We start from the raw sequence: 23,284 nt of genomic DNA on the forward strand, positions 1-23,284 counted from the left end.
CAGTGGGCGCAGGGGCGTGGTCTCATTGCCAGTTGCTCTTGGTCAGCTTCCCCACGCCGCTTGCGTACCCGCACCGTAGTAGGGACTGGTGGTGGCACTACAGGTGGTCATCGCGAACGCATGAGGAATGGCTCAAGAACTTCCGCAGATGAGCAGAGGAACGCCTAGAGATCGCTGACAGCTCAGCGCACCAGCATTGGAGGCGCCAAGACACACGCGACAGCGGGCGGGCGCTAGTTCGGGTGGAGATGCGAAAGTGGGGATGGCCATTTGGTATCTGGCCAGTCCCAACTCCTTCAGGGGATGCGCGGCAGCAGTTTGGAGTGGGCACCACCGCTTTCGAGGCTGTCCGCGAATTCTGTGAAGCCGCGGAAGGTCATCCTGTTCAAGAGGGTTGTCCGGGTTTGGCGGATCCAGTGGAGAAGGTAGGCTGACAGCGGTTTGATAGTGCTACTCAGTCGCACACCTCTACCTTTTTTTTGGGTGCGCGTCTCTTGGGTCTGGTGGCCCCTGAGGTACAGTTTCAATTTTCTTGAGTTTGATTACACAGAGTCTCAGGCAGTGGGGATTACATGTTCCCTTTCTATTTTATTCGAAATGGACGGGGAGGCTTAATTCGCGGGTGGGTAGGTTTCAACAACGCCATCGGATAAGCGCCTTTTGCTGCCCGAACCCAGAGCTGACCGGGTCCAGGTAAAATTGTGGGTACGTATACTCCACTTTAAAGAAAAAGGAGCCGGGCGCGCCAGGTCAGAGAGGCAAAAATGCTGAACATTCTGGGGCCAGTTTTGGGAGGAAGGGCTGGGGAAGGTTCCACCCAGGGCATATCTCACCGCGGATCGCAGGGGTTGAGGCAGATATGCATGCTACGTAATTTTGTTTTCGCATTTGAGTATCTTATAAATGTTTCAATCGGCTACCCACTCTTATATGGCCTCTGCTAAGCCTGGCATTGCACACTGTATTGATACAGCTGCCAGGTACCTGGGCAAACCACAACCCAGGCAGGTTTATGGTGAATTTGGTGCTGCAGCATCTTTAAATTGGGGCCTGTCCTGGCAGTGCTGCGTACCAGGACGGGCCCAGATTTAATCCAGGGAGGGCCATTCAGCCAATGGCCTCCGCCTTCTGTATTAAAATAGAGAAGAGAGGAAATGAAGAAATTCAGGAGCAGGATCTCTGGATGAGGAGAGACGGCGGCAAGGGGCATGCCTGCAGATCAGTCTCCATACGCGACCATGTGTTCCCACCCTGCCGCTGTTCAGACAGAGCAATGGCGCCAGACACTAACTGTCTGTTTTTCCCAAACAACCTCCAGGTTAAGGCGCTGGATTTGCCAACATAGGCTTCCCACAGTGCCGGAGCAATTGATGGGTGCCACATACAGATTCTAAACCCATCGACTTCGCGACTACATCAACAGGAAGAGGGTGGCTCTCCATTGTTCTGGCGAAGGTTTGGCGATGACAAAGGGACGCTTTGAGGTGGACATTGGTCACCCGGTAGAAGCCACGACGCCAGCATTATTTTTCAGGGGTTGCCATTTCACACAGGCCATGGACAGGGTGCCTTCTTCCAGTTAACCCTGTATTGTCCATTCACGGGCGGGTTGTCCCACCGCTGGATTTTATGATGGCTGCATTTTCCCTCATGAGGTGGCTTTAAAGCCATACCTTCATCCACGAACGCCGATAGAGCTCTGTACAACAGGAAGAATGAGTAGGGCCATAGATGTGTTATGTGGAGCGTGCGGCCTTTGGGCTTACTAAAGGGGAGGTGGGTGCCTGTGGCACAAGTTGCCCATAAGGGTGGAGAGGGTTAACTCCCTGGTTGCCACCTCTGTGTTGTTCTACACAACCTATGGGCTGAAAATCAGGACTCCGAGAGTGAATGATGGACTGGCCCCTGCTAACCTCAGATGGAAGAGCAGCAGCCCATCATACTGACCAGGTGAGGGGTCCCACTCTGAGGATCAGCATCTGGCAAGGGGGAAGGCTGTGAGGGAATGCCCTGCCACCTACCCTCTACTGCAACCGCCTCTGTGCAGCAGTAGTCTCCCTCCGCTCATGTCTCTTAAAAAATTCATTGGTGTGTGTGCTAATGTGCAAAAAATTTTTTTTTACTTTTCCTCAGAATAAAGTTTTTTCCAATTGATAAACTAAACCTACACTTCGCGGCCCTCACTCCTACCACACATCTCTGACTCACACACTTGAGACAGTGTCCAGGTGAACCACCTTTCAATTGCTAAAGGAATTGTCTCTGGCCGAGTTGATTTTGCGGGTGCACGTGCCACTTTGGGAGGCGGAAAAAGATGCGGTGGTTTGTACGGGGAATCACCCTGGAATTCAATGGTCCCTGGGCAAGCTCCAAGATGGTCATGACAGCCCCACCTATAAACGCTGGGCTTAAAAAATTCTGTAATATTAAGGAGGTATGTGTGGAACAGTGAGGCCTTTTGGCGAGGACTGTGCACTGGAAGTTCATAGGACACTGCCAGGACTCCTGTTGCGAACGCGATGGATGTTGTTTGTTGGGAGCACTCTAACAGCAGTTTTACAGCCTGTGCTTGGAGGCATGAGGGACAGAAGTTCCGTTAAACATGCAACGCTACCGCCGCTTTCCCCGTTAGCTCACTAGGTTGCCCTTCCATGCCTCTGTAAGCGGGCTCGCTAGCCCATCCCTCGCAATTCTATCACCCTCAGTAACAGTGAGCACTTAAGGGTCGAGCAGGTCTTCCTCGGGTGTGAACTGGTCGGAAGAAGAGGAGGTGGAGGCGATGATACTGTCTGTGATCAGCAGGGTGGATAACCTGGTGGGTAGCGGGAAGGTTCTAACAGGAAAATATAATTCGCCTCAGCAAGGCCATGGTAAGGAGGGGGACACAACAGAGCCCCAACAGATTCAAAACAAGGGAAAGCCAAAAAAAGAGTCTTAGCTGAGAGCGCTCAAGGTGGAGAACCACGCTGGGAGGCCAAAGCATCATCTCATGGTGTTTGGCTGAAGGCTGGTGGTCCCGAGCAGACATCGGAAATGAAGGGGGTGAGTTTATAATTTTCCACAGCATGTTTCCTGCAGTGACAAACCAGTTTCTGGTTCTGCTAAATGCACCTGCTAGCTTTAATCTGAGCACCACTGAGAACCAACCAATCAGTGAGATTGTGAGTTTATTTGAAGGAGGTGACTTCTACTTTAGTGCTACAGAGCACCCCTGGCGGCAAATGGGTCTGCTTGAGCACAACGAGCTGAGGTGTGGGGACTCGTGTGAACGAAAGCAAATCTTCGCAGGTGGTGCAATGAGCACTGTGTACGTGGATTTTGAGGTTAACAGCCAGAGCTTCGCATCCACCCTGGTCAGTGGTGCATACCCCCCCCCCCCAACGCTATAAGGGCTGGTGATGTGAAACCCACCTTGTCAATTCAGGTTCATGAACAAGCCCAAATGTAATTGTGTTTACTTTGGCCAGCCCTAGCATTTAAAGGCTGTGTCTGATCCAACCACGCCAAGGCAGTCTCTGAGGGTAAGTGCGAGAGGGGAACAGACGCCCTTTGGAGCATGCTGCAGTAGAGAAGTAAATGGAGGGCACTCTTTCTCCTCTCCTTACCACTTCCTAGTCATGTAAATTAAAGCGGTACGTGAGCACCGTTTACCTCCCGCATGCTCTCAGTCTGGCCTTATGGTCTAGCTGCAAAGTTTATTTAAATCATGGCGGGAGCGACAGACGCGGGAGGTTTTCAGGCCACTCTGCCCTCCTTGCTTGCATTGCCGCTAGAAAGTTTACCCATCAATCCGCAGAAAGGTTACACCCCTTAACCAACAGCGACGCTGAAGAGCGCACCATATTCCGGCCCCACCTTGAGAAACTTGATGTGTGGGAGTCTAAGGCAAACTTTAAGAACTACAACTTGAGAAAGTATACATAGGGGAATTCAACATTCAGTTTGCCACGCCACCCTTTGTTCGATGGGAGCCCTTACATGCTGGGCCTCCCGTTCAATGACAGTAGGGCCTGCTGGGAGAGAGCTTAATTTTAAAAATTAGATGTATGTGGCTATCTGGAGCTTAAAGCCATGCATCCCCCCTATTCCCTCAGGAGCAGCTTCACACCACCAAAACCAAGGAGGAGAGAGGAGCCAGGGGCCACCCAGGTGCAGTGCAGTGAAGATGAGGGTAAGCCTACCCAGAGTGCTGTCTTGGAAGGGTGTTGCCGCTTGATGCCAACGCTGCCCATGTTACTGAGAGTTGTGTCAGCGACCAAATGCTAACTGGCTCTGCAATCTCTCCATGTTTGCAAGGAATGTCTAGGGACACAGAGGGGCTCTAACCATCTGCAGGGCTTCTGCAACAGAAACCACGACACGCAGTTGGAAAATCAGACAGAGCCATCAGCTGGATGCCAACCAGAGCATGGAAAACTGGGCCGGGTTGTTTTGCTGGCTCGCGCAGCAGAATTTTCTGTACATGGAGCGGGATGGTTTATGGCACTGAAGAGCTCGAAGGGGACACAAGCAGCAGGAACCACCCCGCCTTGCATCATCTGGGCCACTGTGTTATATCTTCCACACCTTCAGACAGGGATCTGGAGCCAGGCTGGCTGTGGTTGAGAAGTGGATGAATAGAGGAAGGGGGCTGCCAGGAGGTTCTGGCAAGCGGGAGGGCTGCAGAGAAGGCAGGCAAACCATACGGCGCTGCATCCAGTAAACAGGCACCAAACTCTCTAACCCATCTCCGCTGCCTCAGTTGTCTTGTGTGAAGCTGTAAATGCATTGCTTAAATCACACACAAAGGCAATTGCAATTTTCACAAAATGCTTGTGCATATGGTTTATTATCGCTATTGGTTACATCTCTGCAAAGCAGAGATTGTTCGTTTTTTTTTTCTCTTCTGCGACCTTCCTCTCCTGGCAAAACTTCAACCTGAGAGGACAGGGTGATGTATAACGTGCTTTTATAAAAAAAACATAAACAAATTAAACTCTGATGCTTTAAACGCACTAGCCTGGCGTAAAAGTAGGGGGTCCCGCCGCAGGAAAGTGGCAGACAGAGAAACAGGGGTGGGTGGGTCAGCTGCTGGTTACATTCTGCAAAGCAGAGGATTGTCTGCTTCCATGACCATCCTCCTGGCAACCTACCACAGAGGGAGGGTAGTAATGTAGCCCTTTTTTTAAAATATTAAACCACTAACCCTTTGATGCTTAAACGCACATCACTAGCTCCATGTAAAAGCTGGGGTTCTGGTGGTGGCAGACAGAGGCCGCGGTGGGTGGGTCGTTGGTTGGTTACATCTCTGCAAAGCAGAGGATTGTCTGCTTCCATGACCATCCCTCCTGGCAACTCCAACACCACAGAGGCTGTGGACGTAGTAGCTCCTTTAAAATATTAAACTAACTAACTCCTGATGCTTAAACGCACATCAATAGCCTTCCATGTAAAAGCAGGGGTTCTGGCCGTAAGTGGGTGGCAGACAGAGAAAACAAGGTGGGTGGTGCAGGGCTGGCTGGTTACATCTCTGCAAAGCAGAGGATCATCTGCTTTCCATGACCATCCCTCTCCTGGCAACCCACCTGAGAGGGCAGCCATGTAGCCCAGTTTTAAAAAAATACAACAACTTCTGATGCCTAAACGCATCGCTAGCTAACCTATGTAATAGAAGGGGGGGGGGCTTCTGCCCAAGTGGTGGTGGCAGACAGAGAAATAACAGGGGGGAGGTCCTCACAGGTCCATTCTTGCTTTGGGCTTCCCTGCTGCCAGTGCATTGGCTGTGATCTCTTGGCAAGCCACCTGAGTGCAGCACAGCCTCAGAGGTCTCCCCAACCATCATCAGGTCCTCCACCTGTGATGGAAGGGCGCTCGCATGCCTAGCCAGGACCTCCAAGTCGGGTGTCCTCAGCCAGAGTGGGATAAGTCACCTCTGGGCCGCATCTCCACGAGATTTGTGAGCCGGGCCAGCAATTTCACAAGTGGGCAGGCAATCTGCTGAAACGCTGTGGGCAGGCAAGGTTTGTGATGCGACCGCAGGAGCAGAGGTGCTCAATGAACCCCCCAGCACCCCAAGCACCCGAGGGAGCCCATGCGCTGCAGCAAAGCCGCCACAAGGGTCTGCATTATGTCATTCTGCTCCATGGCCAGCCCTCAGCGATGACAGCTCCCTGTTTTGCTCTGCGCGGCTCTGCATGAATGACGCCACCCCCCTTTCCCGCCTATCCTCGGCATGCCTCCTCTCCATTGCTCCTCACCTCTCCCCTGCTCCACCATGGCCTCGCAGAAGTCAGGGGCGAAGACTCCACACGCACACGCTTCTGTCAGCAGTCATTCTCCGCTTCCAGAAGCCAGTTCCATCATGGGTAGGTGGAGCCTGTAAGAGGACATCGCTGTTGGAAAGAAGCAAAATAATAGCCAGGTGATGGAAGGGAACTTTTATGAATCCACCGTCATCTACCCTAGGCTCGCATGGAGGGAGACACATCTCTCTGAGCACATGAGCAGATCTGCATAGGGTATCCCAGGGTTTGCAGATAAGTTGAATCAGAACCCCAGTATCTCAAGCATTGGAGAATCAAGCAGTGAGAGCTCAGTGGGCACGTAATGAGCAGCCCACTTTTGCATGCTGTCTTCTCTCTCTCTTGCCGTGCAATGGAGCGGTTGTCCCATGCTCTCAGAGTGCCTACCACAAAAATCGCTGGTGTGGGTTGGGGTTTGCGGTTTCAACGCACCTTCATTTTGCACCAGAACTCCCAGCAATACGGCTGGCGATTATCATTCATGTCACCAGAGGTGGCCCGCAAAGAGAGCTGCCATGAAGGAGAAAGAACATGAGGCCGCGACCTATCACTTTTCCTTTTGGCAGCACTAACGCATTGCGCCAGGAGTGCTGAGCTGCAGGGTATTTGGCCGCGACAATCGCTCAGCAGCACACCACCTGGTAGGGCTACCAGCACTAACATGCAATGGCTAAGAGGGCATCCTGTTGTGGTCACTTCACATGCCCGGCCAAGCCTGTGAGGGACCATTGCTCCCTGCATCGCTCTGGCAGGAAACCATTGAATGTGCACTGTTGCTCAGCAAATTCCATCAAGAACAGCTGTGCCCTTAACCTGTCCCCACTTTTGGCGACGTGACTGTGATGGAGGGGATGTCGTGGGAACACCACACAGCATGGCCTTACACCAGCAGGCTAAACAGCCAATGAACTCACCACTCATTCAAGTACATAGGATCTGCGTGGCATCGTCTCCTCTGAGAATTGCTGATTTCGAGGTGGAAACTGTTGGCTTAAAAGCTTACAAGTTCAGTAGCTGCGCAGAAACTCATGACCAAAGAGGAGAGAGGGAGAATTGAGGATTCACCGTGTCCACCACCACAGTAACAACAGCGACAGCGGGAATGCAAGCATTTCCCGCAATACCATCCCAGACCTTACAGGAGAAATAGGACATGAGCTGGGACCACAGTTAAACCAACTCCAGAAGTGAAGCGCAGATTCGGAGTGCCCCATCAAGAGAGGTAATAACAGAGCAAGCCTGCATCCGGGGTATCAGGCAGAAGTGAGCAGGGAAACTCACCCCGGATGTAGGGATGGGTGGAAACCCGCAGGGGTCTCGCCTATGGTCTCCTGCAAGTCTCTGCTCCCAACGCTTGGTGGAATCCTCGCTGTCACAGTGCCTGGAGAAGCGGTCACGACGCGACTCTGTCGCCTGGAGCTGATGCTGGGGTTGATCGTCCTGTCCCCCCCCCCCAACATCTGCTCGAAGCTCATAGAAGGGCATCGCCCGAGGCCATTCCCAGCGCAAGTTGTTGTGCTGGTGTATCTCGCGAAAGTCCCCTTTCAAAGTCTTTGCTCCTGTCCTGCACTCAACGGACGCCCTGTTGTGCCCCTCACAAGATTTGATCTGCCACCTTCAAACACGCCCAAGTTGCGGGTATCGGTGACTTCAGCGAAGCGCTGAACTTCCTCTTCCCCCCACACGGCAATGAGGTCCTTCGAGCCTCCGCCGCCATGATACTCTCTACCCGACCCCACCAAAATGGCGGCCGCATTGTTTGTGCGCCAAGTTTCCTCCCCATCCCGTTAACGACTTCTTCAAACGCTGCGCCAGCGTAAAATGGGCAGGAAACGAAATGGACGAAGTCACCGTATTGGGCAAATATCACCGCGGCAACGGGCCACGAGGGCCTCGGGTGGGTCGAAATGCGTACATTACCCAATCGAACGGTACAGGGAGGCGAAAGTGAGATGCAAGCGAACAAAGGAATGTGCGCCACAGCCAGAACGCCTGGCCGCACCCCATTGGATGGATCAAACTGCCACACGCCATGAAACCTCGCCGTCAGCCTGATCCACTTTCGCCTTCCACATTTGCTCTCTAACCAGGGCACCAAATTCTGGGAACCGCGCTTTTCCCAAAAAGTTGCACAAGTATCGAGCGACAGGAAAAATGTGGAACAACGGCTAAATGTGGTACGTAAAGGGTCGGCACACATTTCGCTTATGTAAAAGCGAACAGATGTAGTGATACCGCGAATGCACTTCACATGCCAGATCTGCAACAAACAGTGTGTGCGAAAACGCCCAGAGACTACAATCCTCAATATGCTGTTTGAGTTGGTAACGTGTAAGTTACCTTACCAACTGCACATGCTAATTGAGTTCTTTTCCTCGGTCCCTAAGATCCAACCGAAACACAAATACTAAAATGGCATGGGTTACATTTACACAAAGTAAAAGTTCAGCTGCCCACTAGCAGCATGCTTGAAATCTGCAATTTTGGATATACTCATATAGTCAATGCTACATATTTACAAATCAGTGTTTTCAAGAACAGAATGTAAATAAGTGTATTGAAATCTATTCGGTACTTTAGAGAATAGTACCTGTTCCGTAGACGAGGAAAGGGTTTCACAATCTGATGTTGTCAATCCCATATTTTTCTTAAACTCTGAAGTAATCCAAAGTAGAATAAACATACAAATAATGTACTTAAAATGAAAACATAATAAAATATTTTATATGGCGGTACTTCAACCAAATCATCTCTATTTCTAAATAATAAGTGTGGTATTTACAAGGATGCTCAACTGAGGTAAACTAACTGAAATATTTTTATTGTTGTACAAATTATTGTCAAAGGCTTTCATGGCTGGAATCACTAGGATGCTGTGGGTTTTCCAGGTTGTATGGCCGTGTTCCAGTAGTATTTTCTCCTGACGTTTCACCTGCATCTGTGGCTGGCCTTTTCAGAGGATCCTCAGAAGATGCCATCCAGATGCAGACAAAACGTCAGGAGAAAATACTACTAGAGCTCAGCCGTACAACCCAGAAAACCCACAACATCATATTATACAAATTCATCGACAAAAGTAGAAAACAAACATATCAAGTATTTCTTTTGCAGTGTCTTTTTTCCCATTTACTCATGAAATTCTTGACTGAACTATCTAGATTTAACATTAGTTAAAGGAGTTTGTAAGCCCCTTTGAGTCTCCTTACAGTAGAAAAAATATAGGGGGGTATAAATCTGAATTATTCTTCTTGCGTGTACAGATGCATGGTGCAGTCATATTCTAGATTAAATGCAGGTGTGTGATCGTGGCATGTAGTGAATAGTAGTAGCAATCCATTTTACTTGCCGTTGCCTTTTCGTCCATCTCTTCTCTGGTCTCTCTAGTTCCTTTTTATCAACTCTCATTTTTAGAATTCTGCAGCTTCAAGCTTCTGTTGCCATAGTATCTTTGTTGGAGGTCAACATAGAGTAAAAGTTTACATTTCTGGTAAGTAATCAGTATTTGTTATCTATACTTTTAATGGTGGTACAGAATTTAACTTTGTACCACAGAGGTCACTGGGGCACCTTCATTTCATTGTCATTCTGTGCAGTATTACTTGTAGTTCCATATCAGATGGAATCAAATCTAATTCAGAACTATTTATACCTTTTCTGGTGGCCCTCTACAATGGCCTGGGCTGCACCTGAGCTGGCAAGGGTGATGCCATCCATGCCATGCCCTTTCTTGGCTCACCTGGCCATACCTTCTGCCACCTCTGTCTTTGGACTGTGCAGCTGTTAGGTAAGGGAGCCTGGCAGTTGAAGAAGGTCGGCTGCCAGGGCTGGGCCTCACACTATGAATTACAGCTTTTAGAAAAGCCAGAAAATTCCAAAACCATTTTATTTGAAACCATAATGCTGCAGGATTTAGTTGTTTCGCTTACTTAAAACATGTTTAGTTAAATAAAAACTGTTATTCTTCTTGTTTACATGAACCCGGAAACATCAGATGAAGATAGGTGAATGAGAATTGATAACATGGCCACTGTCCACAGGTGTTACAGTCTAAGGGAAAAAATGGGTAAGTGCAGCAATACTCAGAAGGTAGAATTGTGGGTGTATAGATTTATCTTGGAACGATGCAGAAACACAGAACTGAAAAGGACCCAGCAATCATTTAGTTCAATCCCCTTGCACAATGCTGGAAATTCTCAGCTTCCTCTGTTCCCTCTTTCCCCCATGACCCCTGCTCTATGCCCAGAAGAAGACAAAAGATCTCCAGGACACCTAGAACAGACACAAAGATTAGATGGGCTTTGCTATGCATAATAGCCTTTGACCATTCTGCTAAATTACCAGATTTTTAAAATTTGTATGTATGTATGTATGTATGTATGTATGTATGTATGTATGTATGTATGTATGTATGTATGTATGTATGTATGTATGTATGTATGTAAAAATCTGGTAATTTAGCAGAATGGTCAAAGGCATATATAAAGTTGGTGGAAAGGACGTTGTTTCTAAGAACCTGCCCTTATATACTGTTTTCTTCATATGTAACTCTTCCCATTTTTGTAATTCTGATTTGCATTAGTAATTTTGTTATTTTCTTGATTGGGAAGCCTATATTTGTGCAATGGCATCTCAACAGCTAGTGCTGAGAATTCCCCTGAGCATATGCAGTCTGGTTTTCTTTCTTCCTCCAAAGGTATATGCTGGCCCCTTTTGTAAGCTGCTTTGAATTCCATATTGCCCAATCTGGGGGAAGGGGAACCAAAGGAGTTGTGGAAGAAGTGCAGGCCTGCACTGATGTGTTTGCCCAACACATTGGCTTAAGGGGCAAACATGCTGGTAGAGAAGATGAACAAACCAGCAAGCTGGCCCTGCTCGGCCCTGCTGAGCATGACCCAGAAAAGACTGCCACGCCAGAGCTTTGAGAGTAAAAGCAGGCACTAGTTCAGCTGGGGGCAGGCTAGGGGCATTCCTGGGAGAAGAGCCAACTATAGTCAGGTTCCAAAGGTTTCTTGGCTCAACACAGCCCTATGACTGATGCTGTAAAAGCATGTTGTGTAAGTCACTTTTTTACCATGTGGTTTTCTGGGCAGCAGCAGGCTTTCTTTTTTTCACACTGCTTGCTGTACCACTCAGCTGTTGAACTGCCATCCCCACCCCCTGGACTGGGCTGATAGTAGAAGAAGAAGAATTTGGATTTATATCCCCCCTTTCTCTCCTGTAGGAAACTCAAAGGGGCTTACAATCTCCTTGCCCTTCCCCCCTCACAACAAACACCCTGTGAGGTGGGTGGGGCTGAGAGAGCTCCGAAAAGATGTGACTAGCCTAAGGTCACCCAGCTGGCGTGTGTGGGAGTGCACAGGCTAATCTGAATTCCCCAGATAAGCCTCTACAGCTCAAGCGGCAGAGCGGGGAATCAAACCCGGTTCCTCCAGATTGAATGCACCTGCTCTTAACCACTGCGCCACAGCTAGTAGAAGAAAAACAGGATGAAAATGTAGTAGAAGTTTCAATCAATAAAGATTGGAAGTATATGGAAGACATCTATGGGAAATTTGAGCCCTGGCATTACTTTAAAAATTGTTTTATGAATACTTTATGGGAGCCTTTCAGCTATAGGGCAGTGCCACCCCGCCAGAATAGAAAGCAGTAATACATGGGTTGAATTGACAAGGTGATCACTGAGGCCTTCAGCATCTTGTAAGAACCACAGGACTTGCAAGTGGATAGAGGCTTCCAAGAGGCATACACAGTTAGATAAGGAAGGTCTCCATACATTTTATATAAGCATTGACGTTCTTGGGTCTTAAAGTTTGAGAGCCACCAGTCTAAAGTTTTATTTTCTTTGAATGTGCAATCCAGAGCAAATGTGCAATCCAGAGCAAACCCTTCTAAGCCCATTGACATTGATGGGTTTAGAAGCCTATGATTCTGCTTAGGATTGCAGTGTTTGCCACCATATATAGACTTTCATTATTGTTGTGAAGGTGTAACCAGGATGTACTTACCCAAGATGGAAAGTAATCTACTAGCAAGCTTTCAAGAAAATATAGGACCAGTACTATACATCGAATACCAAGATCCTGGTGGAGAAGCTCCATTAGAGTCCCTCCCAGATGAGCACTCAGAAAATAAACCTCCACAAGAAGATACGTTACCTACCAACAATCAGGCAAATGCTGATGAATTGCCTCCTCAGGTCTACAGAGAGGGTTCAAAAAAGCATCTAAAAGTAAGCCATTCACGTAGTAAACATCTAGGAAGATGGTCACGTAGAAGAGCCCAACAGCTGGCAAGTCTTGGTGAAGATGAAGGACCCTTTGCAGAAAGAAGTATCCGCAGAGGTTAGTGCAATTATTCTTCTTTCAAGAGTGCTGTGATGAAAGTGTTCAGAAATATCCGGTAAAGAAAATTTGAGTTGGTTCATGTGTCACTTGAATCCATAATTTAATTAAACTGACTATGGTCAGCATGGTTTTCTCAGTGTGTATCTTACCACTAACTAAGGTTAGGTATGCCAAACCAGGATCTGAAACAACTGTTTGAAGTTGGGTTTTAAACCAGAGGTGGGATCCAGCGGGTTCTCACAGGTTCCTGAGAGTAGGTTACTAATTATTTGTTTGTACCGAGAGGGGGTTACTAATTGGTGATTTTGCCACGTGATTTTTGCCTTAGTTACGCCCCTCCTCTCAGCAGTAGCGCACAGAACTTGAAGCAGTCTAGCAGGAGGTGCACCGGCGTGCGTGGCAGCCTGCGCCTGCGTGCATTCGTTTCCCGCCCAAGGACCGGCGCAGCAGCTGCATCATTGCCACAGCCCCACCCCGGAATGCCCTGCCCCCGGAATGCCCGTCCCCACCCCCGTCATGCCCCACCCAGCCCCACTGGCGCTACGCCACAGTTTGAATCCCACCACCATGGGAACCTGTTACTAAAATTTTTGGATCCCAGCACTGTTTTAAACCCAGTTTTGACTGTGATTTATTGTTGTGTCCTCTATGCAGTTCTCACATTAGGAAGTGCACAAGCACAGATGAGTTACAGGGAACTGGTTCCTATATCGTCCATTTGGTAGATTATAAATGCAAAGCAGTTTGATCTTAATTTTTTGTAGTAGCGTACAATTTGAATCATGTGCTCTTTCCCTAGGTTTCATCAGGAAAATATATCTCATATTGTCAGTTCAGTTAGGAATCACTCTTGGTATAATTTGCTTATTCATCTACTGGTATGTATAAATTAATTACTACAGTTTTAAGTAGTTCCAGATGTGACATGCTGGGATCCAGATTTGTGCTGTCATGACAGAACTTGCTAGCATAACTACTGAAAGTGCCATGTACGTATTTTACCCAGAAAATGCCCTTTCCCAATGATATCAATGTACCTAGGTTACAAAGCTCTGATTGTATGTTTTTCCTTGAAAAGCTCAATAAAATTGCTTTAGGTGCTTCATGCAGAACTGGTTTATACTGCATAGCAGCTGCCCCAATGTTGCAGCAATAGTTCTTGCAACGATTACCGGTATATAAAAAGTAGACATATAGACATTTGCTGTAGAACTATACCAATTAGGAATTTCAGTCTCAGATGCATGCCTCATAATATTTAGGAATATGTATTGGCTTTTAAGTTTTATCCGTTGATTGTGAGAAACTGTAGTAAGACACTGGTGTAGCACCAGCAAACATACTAGCTCCTTAAAGTGGCTTTTGCACTCGATTGGCCATATGGATTATTGCCATGGTAATACTGAGATCAAACTATTGTAATGTGTTCTGCATGGATCTACCCTTGAAGACAACTTGGAAACTGCAGATGGTACAAAGTGCTGCAGCTTGTTTGCTGTTGCGAACTAGCTACAGCATGTATATTATACCTGTTCTTCCGTAACTCCTTTGATTCCTGATTAGTTCCCAGGTTCAATTTAAGGTGCTGTTTCTTACCTACAAAACTCTCCACAGCCAAGAAGCTGAATAGCTAAAGGTCCACCTCTCCCAATATGCCCTGCACTTACCTGACCAAAGCCTTCTAAAAATGTCACCCTGCAAATGATGCAGAATAACAGCTATTTGTAACAGAGCATTGCCACCCAAGGAGGGGAGGAAGCAGTCTGAGGGAGCAGAAAGAGACCCAGAAAACCCATTGCGTGGGTAAATTCTGGGCACAGCTGTTTAATTGGTGGGCTGGCAAAAGGAAGCAGAGGCGCAGCATAGGGGACGGATCCAGCATTGGGCAGGGCAGCACGTCTGCCTATGTATATTTTCCCCAAAACTTTCACCATTGGGCATTTCCACCCAAAATATATAAATGTAACATCCTTCTTGTTTATGCTTTTCCAACATATATAGACAGCTTCACATACTGCAGATAATCTACTTGGAGTACAATATCATCTGCCTTCAGGCGTTTTTTCTTACCTTTTACTGTTTCCAAATAGAACTTAGTATCCCATTTTATATATAGTTGCAAAACTTTACAAGTATTTTGCATTGTTTTCCACCACAATGCAAATTTCCATGGATTAAGTTTTTGTGAAGCAGAGCTGCATTGCTAGATACAATATAGGCAGTAAAGAATGCAGGCTGTCTCTAGCGAGAGAATTAACCTTTTCAGGAGAGCTTTTAAATTACGCTGCCATTGAATAGCACTTTCACCAACTGATTTTGCTGTATTTATGTTCCTATTCTCTTCTGTTTTTATTTCGTTTTACACATTTTTCTGACAGATAAATAAAATAAAAAATGACTTATTCTCTAAATTAAGGGAATATTCTGTTTCTGTGTGTTTTTGTCTTGGCTAGGAGATTTCTTAAAATTTGGGTACGAAGACGTCCATGGTTCTGCTATTCTCTTTTGTAAGTATACCATATGTAGGTGTTAATTCAATTCTATCTCTTCCTTACTGAAACTTCTGAAATTTAGTGTCAATGGACTATTATTTAATGTTTATTATTAATCATCATCATATAATCACTATCAATATTGGGAATTTGCAAAAAAAAATTCAGATCTGGGAATATTGGAGCTGAAAAGTTTCAGGATTCCTGAAAATTCCTGTATTTCCATATAGGTATGAGGGAGGTTTTTTTGGCGAGGGGGTTTGAGAATAAAAACAATTCAGCTCCATTATCAGCTATGGGAAATCTTTCTTGGGTTTGGGGGAAGCCTTTTAAAAAAAAAATTTGCAGCATAGCTGCTGGGGATTCTCCTAAGAAGAACATCTGAGTTTGATTGAAATTGGAACAGAGAGTTCAATTTTATTGGCCCCCAAAGAGGGGGCCCCATCCATCCATAGTTGTAGCCAGAAATCCTTTAAAAAAGATGATTTGGGGGGCTTTTATTTTGGATTAGAATCATTGGCTACTATTTGAATCACCATTTTTTTCTGGTTCCACTTTACCAAATTCACATTCCTAATCAATATACTTCAATGTATTTCAAAATACTTTCAAGTTAAAATTTCTTGAAACTTTATGTTCAGTGGTGTGGCATTTTATCTTAGAAAAAAATTGATTTTTTTTTCTTTTTAGACCAGTAATCTTAATTCTGGCTATTACTCTTGCCTGCTGTGATGATGCCCGCAGAACAGCCCCACTGAATTATATTTTGTTGTTAATATTTGTAAGTATTTGCTGAACTTTATATTCTATATATGATACTAAATTAGTTGAATCCGGTTTATTATACATGACAGGAATTTGGCTGGGATATTACTCCAATATGCAGTGCTGCGTATTCAGATTAAGGGGAGCACATTACTTGATGTTTCCCTTATTTGTTGTGAACAGTCCAGCCTTCTTTCCTCTATGACAGGGGTCCCCAAACTTTTTAAACAGGGGGCCAGTTCACTGTCCCTCAGACTGTTGGAGGGCCGGACTTAAAAAAAAAAAACTATGAACAAATTCCTATGCACAAATGATTGTAAAATGTTTGATTTCACCTTTCAGCCTTTCTGTCATGGTCTATTTTTAGAACAGTGACCAAAGTATGTCAAGTACAGGGTGGGCTCCAAATATTGTTGGGGAGGCTGTGGAATACCTTCCCCTGTAAAAAAAAAAAAAAGCAGAACTTTCCCAATGAAGCATTCCATCTAACCCAGGATCAGGTATCTTCCTGGGTTCTTTCCTCCCTAGCAGCCAGCGAGCGATTCGCCAGCCTGGCTGATGCCAATGGGAGTGAGGCGGAACAGAAAGCCTGAGAGCAACACATGGAGTAGCTGAGAAGGAAGGGTGGAGCAGGCGTTGCCACATGTAAGGTTTCCAACTCTGGGTCAGAAAATTCATGGAGATTTGGGGGTGCCATCATGTAACTGGAATCAACAGCCGTTGGGGCCGGTTCCTCCTCTCCCTCGAGCCCCCACTGCACATGAATGGAGCCATCGCCACCATGCCTGGCGGGCCGGATAAATGCCTTCAGGGGGCCACATTTGGCCCCCGGGCCGTAGTTTGGGGACCCCTGCTCTATGATTTGCTGAAGTTGGTGATTGTTTATGGCAGCACAGGGCTGAAGGATTTATCCTTGTATGACTGGAAGTGTGTCACTGCCACCACAGCTAGGCTTTCATATAATAGAATAAAGGATGTTAATGAAGAAGAGTTTGCTTTTATATCCCGCTTTTGTCAACCATAAGAAGTTTCAAAGTGGATTACAAGCTCCTTCCTTCCCTGTTCCCACAATAGATATCATAACTAGTGGCAACGGTGTTGTAGCAAGTTGTAAGTCTCAACAGAGATAGTGAGAATTAGTGTGTGTAAGAACAAAAAATGTAAAACATTATTAAAACAAGAGGAGTTCTTTCACAACATATGAGCTTTGAACATCTGAAGGTGCTTTCTGGGTTTAAAACGAATACAACCAGTATGTGAAATGCCCATAAAATTTCAACTTATACGATCTGGAAATCAATAGTAGCCTGGATGATAATCCACACAATGTGATCTAGATTTTAAGCCTCCTGAACGTTTCTTCACCTCTGTTCACGGACAGAAGTAGTTAGAATGATTTATGTTTGTGAAAGAGTAGTCTGTTGTGTTCATGTGTACACAGTTAGATGAATGAATGCAGAGAGTTTTACACAGCAAAAGCCTATCCACGTTTCGTTAATTCCTACTTGTATGTGATTTGTTTCTATATTATTTTATAGACATTTGTTGAGGGTATGCTGCTTGGATCACTTGCAGGGTAAGTTGGTGAATACAATTGGAAGTGATTATGCTGACGTAATTATGCATTTCACAGAAACATGTATGTATTTTTGCCTTTTAGTTTCTTTGATGCTAATGGGATCATGTGGGCTGTTGGTGGCACAGCATTTGTGACATTGGGGCTTTCTCTCTTTGCTCTTCAAACAAAAGTAAGTACTTACTGATAAAGTGTGCTACGCTAGCATTTGAAAATGTACCATTGGGACAATTATAGTTAGGTTTGGTTTTATTTTTATTTATTTACACTTTTTATAGTGCACTTTTCTTGCTGAGACTCAAGGCAGATTAGAGAGGGTAAGTCAATATGTTCAGCCGAATGCGGTACCTAGTAGGGTTTGGACTGCAGAAATATGAAACAGATCTGAAACAAAGCATAGCATTTGGATCAGAATTTATATAGCATAGCATTTGGATCAGAATTTATATAGAATGTATTTACAAACAGTACATACTATGTAGGATGGTACAGTCCACAGCCCCTACCCTTTGCCAAAGCATCTGAACCATTTCATTATAGTACAGCCCTATTACCTGTGTAAAATAGCACTCTTGAATAGTTCAAGTTTTTTAACTTTCTGCTGGAAACTCTGCATTTGTCATCCTTCCTTTTTCTGGTCTGTTCTATGTTTCCTTTTACAAAGTGAGGAATGAGGAACTTTATTGGTGGGGGCAGGGGACGGAGTGGTTGATTTTCAACCAAATAATATCAAAATTGCAGGAGGCAGTGCTGCCTGCTCACCAAATTACCATTAGGTTTCAAGCAAATTGGACCAAGGGTTCCAACTGTACAGGCCCCTTAATAGTTTGCCCTCAGCTATGATACTTGCAGAGAGAAAAGGATTCTGCTCCCACAAAAGCGGGACTGAAGAACAGTAGCTTTCTGTAGTTTGTCTTCAAAGAATTGAAAGCATCTGATCAGGAAAAATGCCAGTGCTTGGAAAATCAGCAATGAACACATTGCTGGTCAACGTCTGACGGTGTGTGTGGGGGGTGAGGATGGGGCGTGTTCAGGGAATTCACAGTTCCCAAGAATCCTAAATATTGGGAAATCACTGTAACAACCTGAAACTAGCAATTTCCATGTATATCTTTGGCTTGGGAATTTCATAATACTTACCCCCAGGCCAAAGTATTGAGGTGCATAGAAATCTTATAATATCTGTATGGTGAGAAATGCTGATTCCAATCTTGTTTCCTTCTTTAGTGGGACCTCACTATCACATCTGGAGTCCTGCTGGCTATGTTTTTTGTGTTTATTGCTTTTGGAATACTTTGTGGTATCATACGATCCCAGGCAAGTAAAACACCTTTATTGTTTGTTTGTTTTTGTTTTGCATTTGTCCTTTTTGAAGTCATCCTGGTCTTTTTAAACACCAGGTTTTTTCCTCTTTAGGCAGGGCTCAAGTAACTTCATTCCTTTGCACCAGCCTTTATCCAAACTGCATGGCAAATGTTGTATTCTGTTATATTGGCCATTGATTTTATAAACGAAACTGAACTCACCTTCAGTTCTGTTGAGCTACTGTGAATAAAAATGTATGGCACTTTACAGGAGTAACAAACAAAAAAGACAAGTCATTGACCTCAGGAGGTTATAATGTTCAATTCAACACACGAGACAGCAACAGAAGTGGGAGAGGAAGATGGGGATGTAGATAACAAAGTAAATATATGTATTCAGTTCAGTTTTGCCTGTTTAGGTCTTATGCTAATAGGTTCAACGTTCTGGGTGGGAGCTCCAGGTGGAAAGGGCAGCAAGAGCAATTGGGCAGAATCATTTAAGGGAGATGGAGAGATGACCAGAGATAGTAAAGCATAGGTATATACTAGGATATGTGGGTTGAAAGAATTACCAGCTGCTGGGGGGATGGGGCAACAGGGGCTAACTTAGGACTCTGTGTGCTTCTTGTAAACATTCTAGAGGCATCTAGCTAGTTGCAGCAAGAAGCAGGTTATTAGCCTCGATGTCTCTTTGGTTTGATTCAACAAGGCTTACCTCAAGAGGACTGAAAGTTTCTTCTTGTGAAAATACTGAATGATACATATAGACAAGTAGAGGGAAAACCAGCTGAGGACAGAGGCTTAGATCATGAAGGAAGTCAAGCAGCAAAGAGTTATCAGCTATATCAAAGACAACACATAAATTAAGGATGATGCCATATCAGGCTTTTGGGTGTGATGTGAGGAATTGGTTATTTTGGTGATGGCAGGATCTGTACTGCTTAGAGTGTAGAAGCCAGATTATAGTTTGGCATGGAAGTCGCAAATGAGGAAGACAGCAGTACACTCCAGGTGAAAGTCAGCAGGGAAATCAGATGGCAGTAGAACAGCCTGAGGAACTGAATTGTGGCTCAGTGGCAGAGCATCTCCTTGCATGCAGAAGGTCCCAGGTTCAATCCTTGGTATCTCCAGTTTAAATGTCTCGGCAGCAGGTGATGTGAAAGACCCTGGAGAGCCAGTCAGACTAGACAATGCTGAAATTGACAGACTGATAGCTTGATTTAGTCTACAGCAACATCATGTGTGACAGGACGTTCAGTGGCATAGCATCTGCTTGCATGCAGAAGGTCCCAGGTTCAATCCTCGGTATCTCCAGTTTAAATGTCTGGGAGCAATATGCTGCCACAGGAGCTGGTGATGGCCACTAACCTGGATAGCTTTAAAAGGGGCTTGGACAGATTTATGGAGAAGTCAGTCTTTGGCTACCAATCTTGATCCTCCTTGATCTGAGATTGCAAATGCCTTAGTAGACCAGGTGCTCAGGAGCAGCAGCAGCAGAAGGCCATTGCTTTCACTTCCTGCATGTGAGCTCCCAAAGGCACCTGGTGGGCCACTGCGAGTAGCAGAGTGCTGGACTAGATGGACTCTGGTCTGATCCAGCAGGCTCTTTCTTATGTTCTTAGGATGGGTAAAAGGATTTTTTAAAACTATGAGGTCATGTGCCTCTAAGTCTGTGGTGGCGAACCTTTGGCACTTCAGATGTTATGGACTACAATTCCCATCAGCCCCTGCCAGCTGATGGGAATTGTAGTCCATAACATCTGGAGTGCCAAAGGTTCGCCACCACTGCAGTATATCTGGCACACTGGTGGCATTGGGAAGATTTTTATAGTGTTTTTGTACAAAAAGGTTATTGTTGGTGTATTTGAAAGTGTACAATTATTAGTGACCAGAGGCATAGGTCCAACGGGGTGAGTGGGGAGTGCGCAACGAGGGCATTCCAGGGGCGGGGCAGTGACGGAGGACGCACCGGTGCACCAGGCGCTTTCCACCCTTGCTACGACTGTTAGTGAATAAAAGGGAAGTTTTGATAGTGGCAAATATGGGATTAATGAAAGGCCTAACAAGCATTTTCCTGTTGTTTGAGAACAGTGCGGATCCTAAAATGAATGAGCCATATGTGCTCACTAATTGTAAGCTCTGCTTTTGCAGTTGATGTCGTTATTATATGCTGCAATTGGAGCACTACTTTTTGCCATCGTAAGTTTTTCCTTCTTCTGTTCACCTTAAAGAAAACTGAGACTGAATTTATTGGGATACTTGATACCATTGTATGCATTTCGTTGCAGCAGAGTATTACGCATAGTGAAAAAAGCAGTAGTGGACTTCAGAGGTTATGATTTTTTTTCTGAACTGAATTCTGAGAAGGGTTATGAAAGAACAGAGTATATACTGTATAAACTCGTGTATAAGCCGACTCTTGTATAAGCCGAGGCACCTAATTTTTACTAGCAAAACCTGGGGAAACGTATTGACTTGCATATAAGCCAAAGGTGGGAAGCCGGGAGGCAGAGGGACTTCCTTATTTGGGCAGTGACTCCCCTTGATGTCATTGCCCAAATAAGGAGCTCCCTCCACCTCCGGGCTGCCTGGGCTTCCTCAAACCCAGCTGGGAGGTGGAGGGAGCAACAAGCGGCCACAGGGAGGTCGTCCCGGCCACGCGCTTCCAGCCTCGGCAGAGGCCTGAAGAGCTGGCTGGTAAACAGGACTCGTGTATCAGCCGAGGGGGCATTTTTCAGCCTTAAAACAGGGCTGAAAAACTCGGCTTATACGCGAGTATATACGGTAGTTAAAAATTAACATCATTTATTAACAATTGGACAAATCAGAAACATTTACAGCCAAAAAGAGAAAATGCTGGACTTTTAGAATGTCAAGTCAAAGGACAACACCCAGAGCTCTTTCTAAAACATTGTCTTTTTAAAGCCGTGCTTATCTTCTGGTAGGTTTTCATTTTTGTATTTCTGGTGCTGTTATTTCTACCACACTATTTTTGAGCATTCATAAATCTCTATTTTACACAAATCGTTACCAACTGTAATAGTCTCTGCTGTTTTCACATCTAACTTTACTTTCTGTTGGAACTCTGAACTCCTTGGCTCTCTTCCCCCCTTCTTTCTCTCTCTTCTTTTGTCGTGATAAAAAAGAACCATGGCTGATTTTTGTCATGGCCCAGCCTTTCTCTCCCTTTCCCTTGCCATAGGAGAATTTTACTGCACCATTAATTGCTGCCCCACAGGCTTCTGAACTACCGTAATACAGTTAAAATAAAACATGGCTTCTTTTTGCACTGGATAAGGGGAGCCACCTATTTTCAGACTCCCAACACAACGCTAGAAGCTGACAGCAGAGGTAAAGTAGTGGGAAAAGGTAGGGCAGGAACATATATCGTCATACAAAATGTTGTATTTACTTTGTTATTGTGTTGTGTTTTCAAGTAGATACTTATAAAACTCCAGCACACCGTGAAACTCATATTTTTTTAATCTTGTTTTGTGGTTCTTTTAAAGTATTTGGTGGTGGATACTCAATTAATGCTGGGAAGAAACCATCACTACAGACTGAATCCTGAGGAGTATATTTTTGCAGTACTGAATGTATACATCGACATTATCAATATGTGTTTGTTCATACTACAATTTGTTGGTTTTGTGAAGTAAGAATAATAATACATGTAGGCTGAGATAGGGCAGAAATAGCCAGAGAATTTCCAGAAAATAAGAAGTTTTAGAACATTATGAACCACCTGGAGGAAACAACTAGGGTCAGTCCAGTGTCACTATGTAATGTTTAAAGATGGTACCAACTTAAATGTATTTGTAATACAATTCTACAAACTTTTTTCAGTTACTGTTTAAATTGGAATATATCAGAGCTTATGTAGTAGTGTACATGTCTGGAAGTTAAAAAAAAACCCTCAGTGTGATTTAAATAAATCTTCTTCAAAATGTTATTGAATAAAATTGTTGTGTCTCTACGGTACTTTTTCAGTTCTTCTGAGGAGATTATTTGGTGACAAAGGATAGATCTTTGGTCCTTGAAAAGAACTTACTTTATCTTATTTTTCAATCAGAACTGACAATTAAAAATCAATAAAAATGTTGCTCAGCTGAACTAGATCCAGAAAGTCTTTCTTTCTTAAAAAAAAAAAAATCTTCCTCCTAGCTACCCTATGTCCCGTCAATGGCCACTGAAAACTTTGGGTCTTTCTGGCGAAATTATGCTTGGTCACTTCTTTACCTCACTAGCGATAGTTGTAAGCTGGAAGATCTCAGGAAGAGCTTGATCCAACTGTGGTTCAATGCAGGGGTCCCAATGGGCAGTAGGCAACTTTGGAATTCTGCCACAGGAGACAGTGCTAACCACAAAATATCTGCTGCAGGAGAAGGCACAGAGGAAGCCCAAGAGCAGGGGAGAAGAGACTTTTCCCTTATCTACTGCACAGCATCTATTCCAATTATTGGAGCTTAAACTGAGCTATTCAAGAATAGTTAAAACTACTAGTTTTCTTCATATAGTTCAG

At 45.2% G+C, this 23,284-nt stretch overlaps 1 protein-coding gene across 1 annotated transcript; it reads left to right on the plus strand.

The window, feature by feature from the left end:
* Positions 1-12,291: 12,291 nt before the first annotated feature.
* On the plus strand, positions 12,292-22,553 carry LOC125440513 (protein lifeguard 1-like). The gene is made up of 9 exons (XM_048510369.1): positions 12,292-12,622; positions 13,425-13,503; positions 15,079-15,132; positions 15,808-15,898; positions 17,421-17,458; positions 17,543-17,630; positions 18,686-18,775; positions 20,914-20,961; positions 22,272-22,553. Exons 1-9 carry the CDS (start codon positions 12,292-12,294, stop codon positions 22,419-22,421), a joined length of 969 nt encoding a protein of 322 aa, XP_048366326.1. The 3' UTR covers positions 22,422-22,553.
* Positions 22,554-23,284: the final 731 nt, after the last annotated feature.

This window comes from Sphaerodactylus townsendi, linkage group LG11 (assembly GCF_021028975.2).
Source record: "Sphaerodactylus townsendi isolate TG3544 linkage group LG11, MPM_Stown_v2.3, whole genome shotgun sequence".
Taxonomy (NCBI): domain Eukaryota; kingdom Metazoa; phylum Chordata; class Lepidosauria; order Squamata; family Sphaerodactylidae; genus Sphaerodactylus; species Sphaerodactylus townsendi.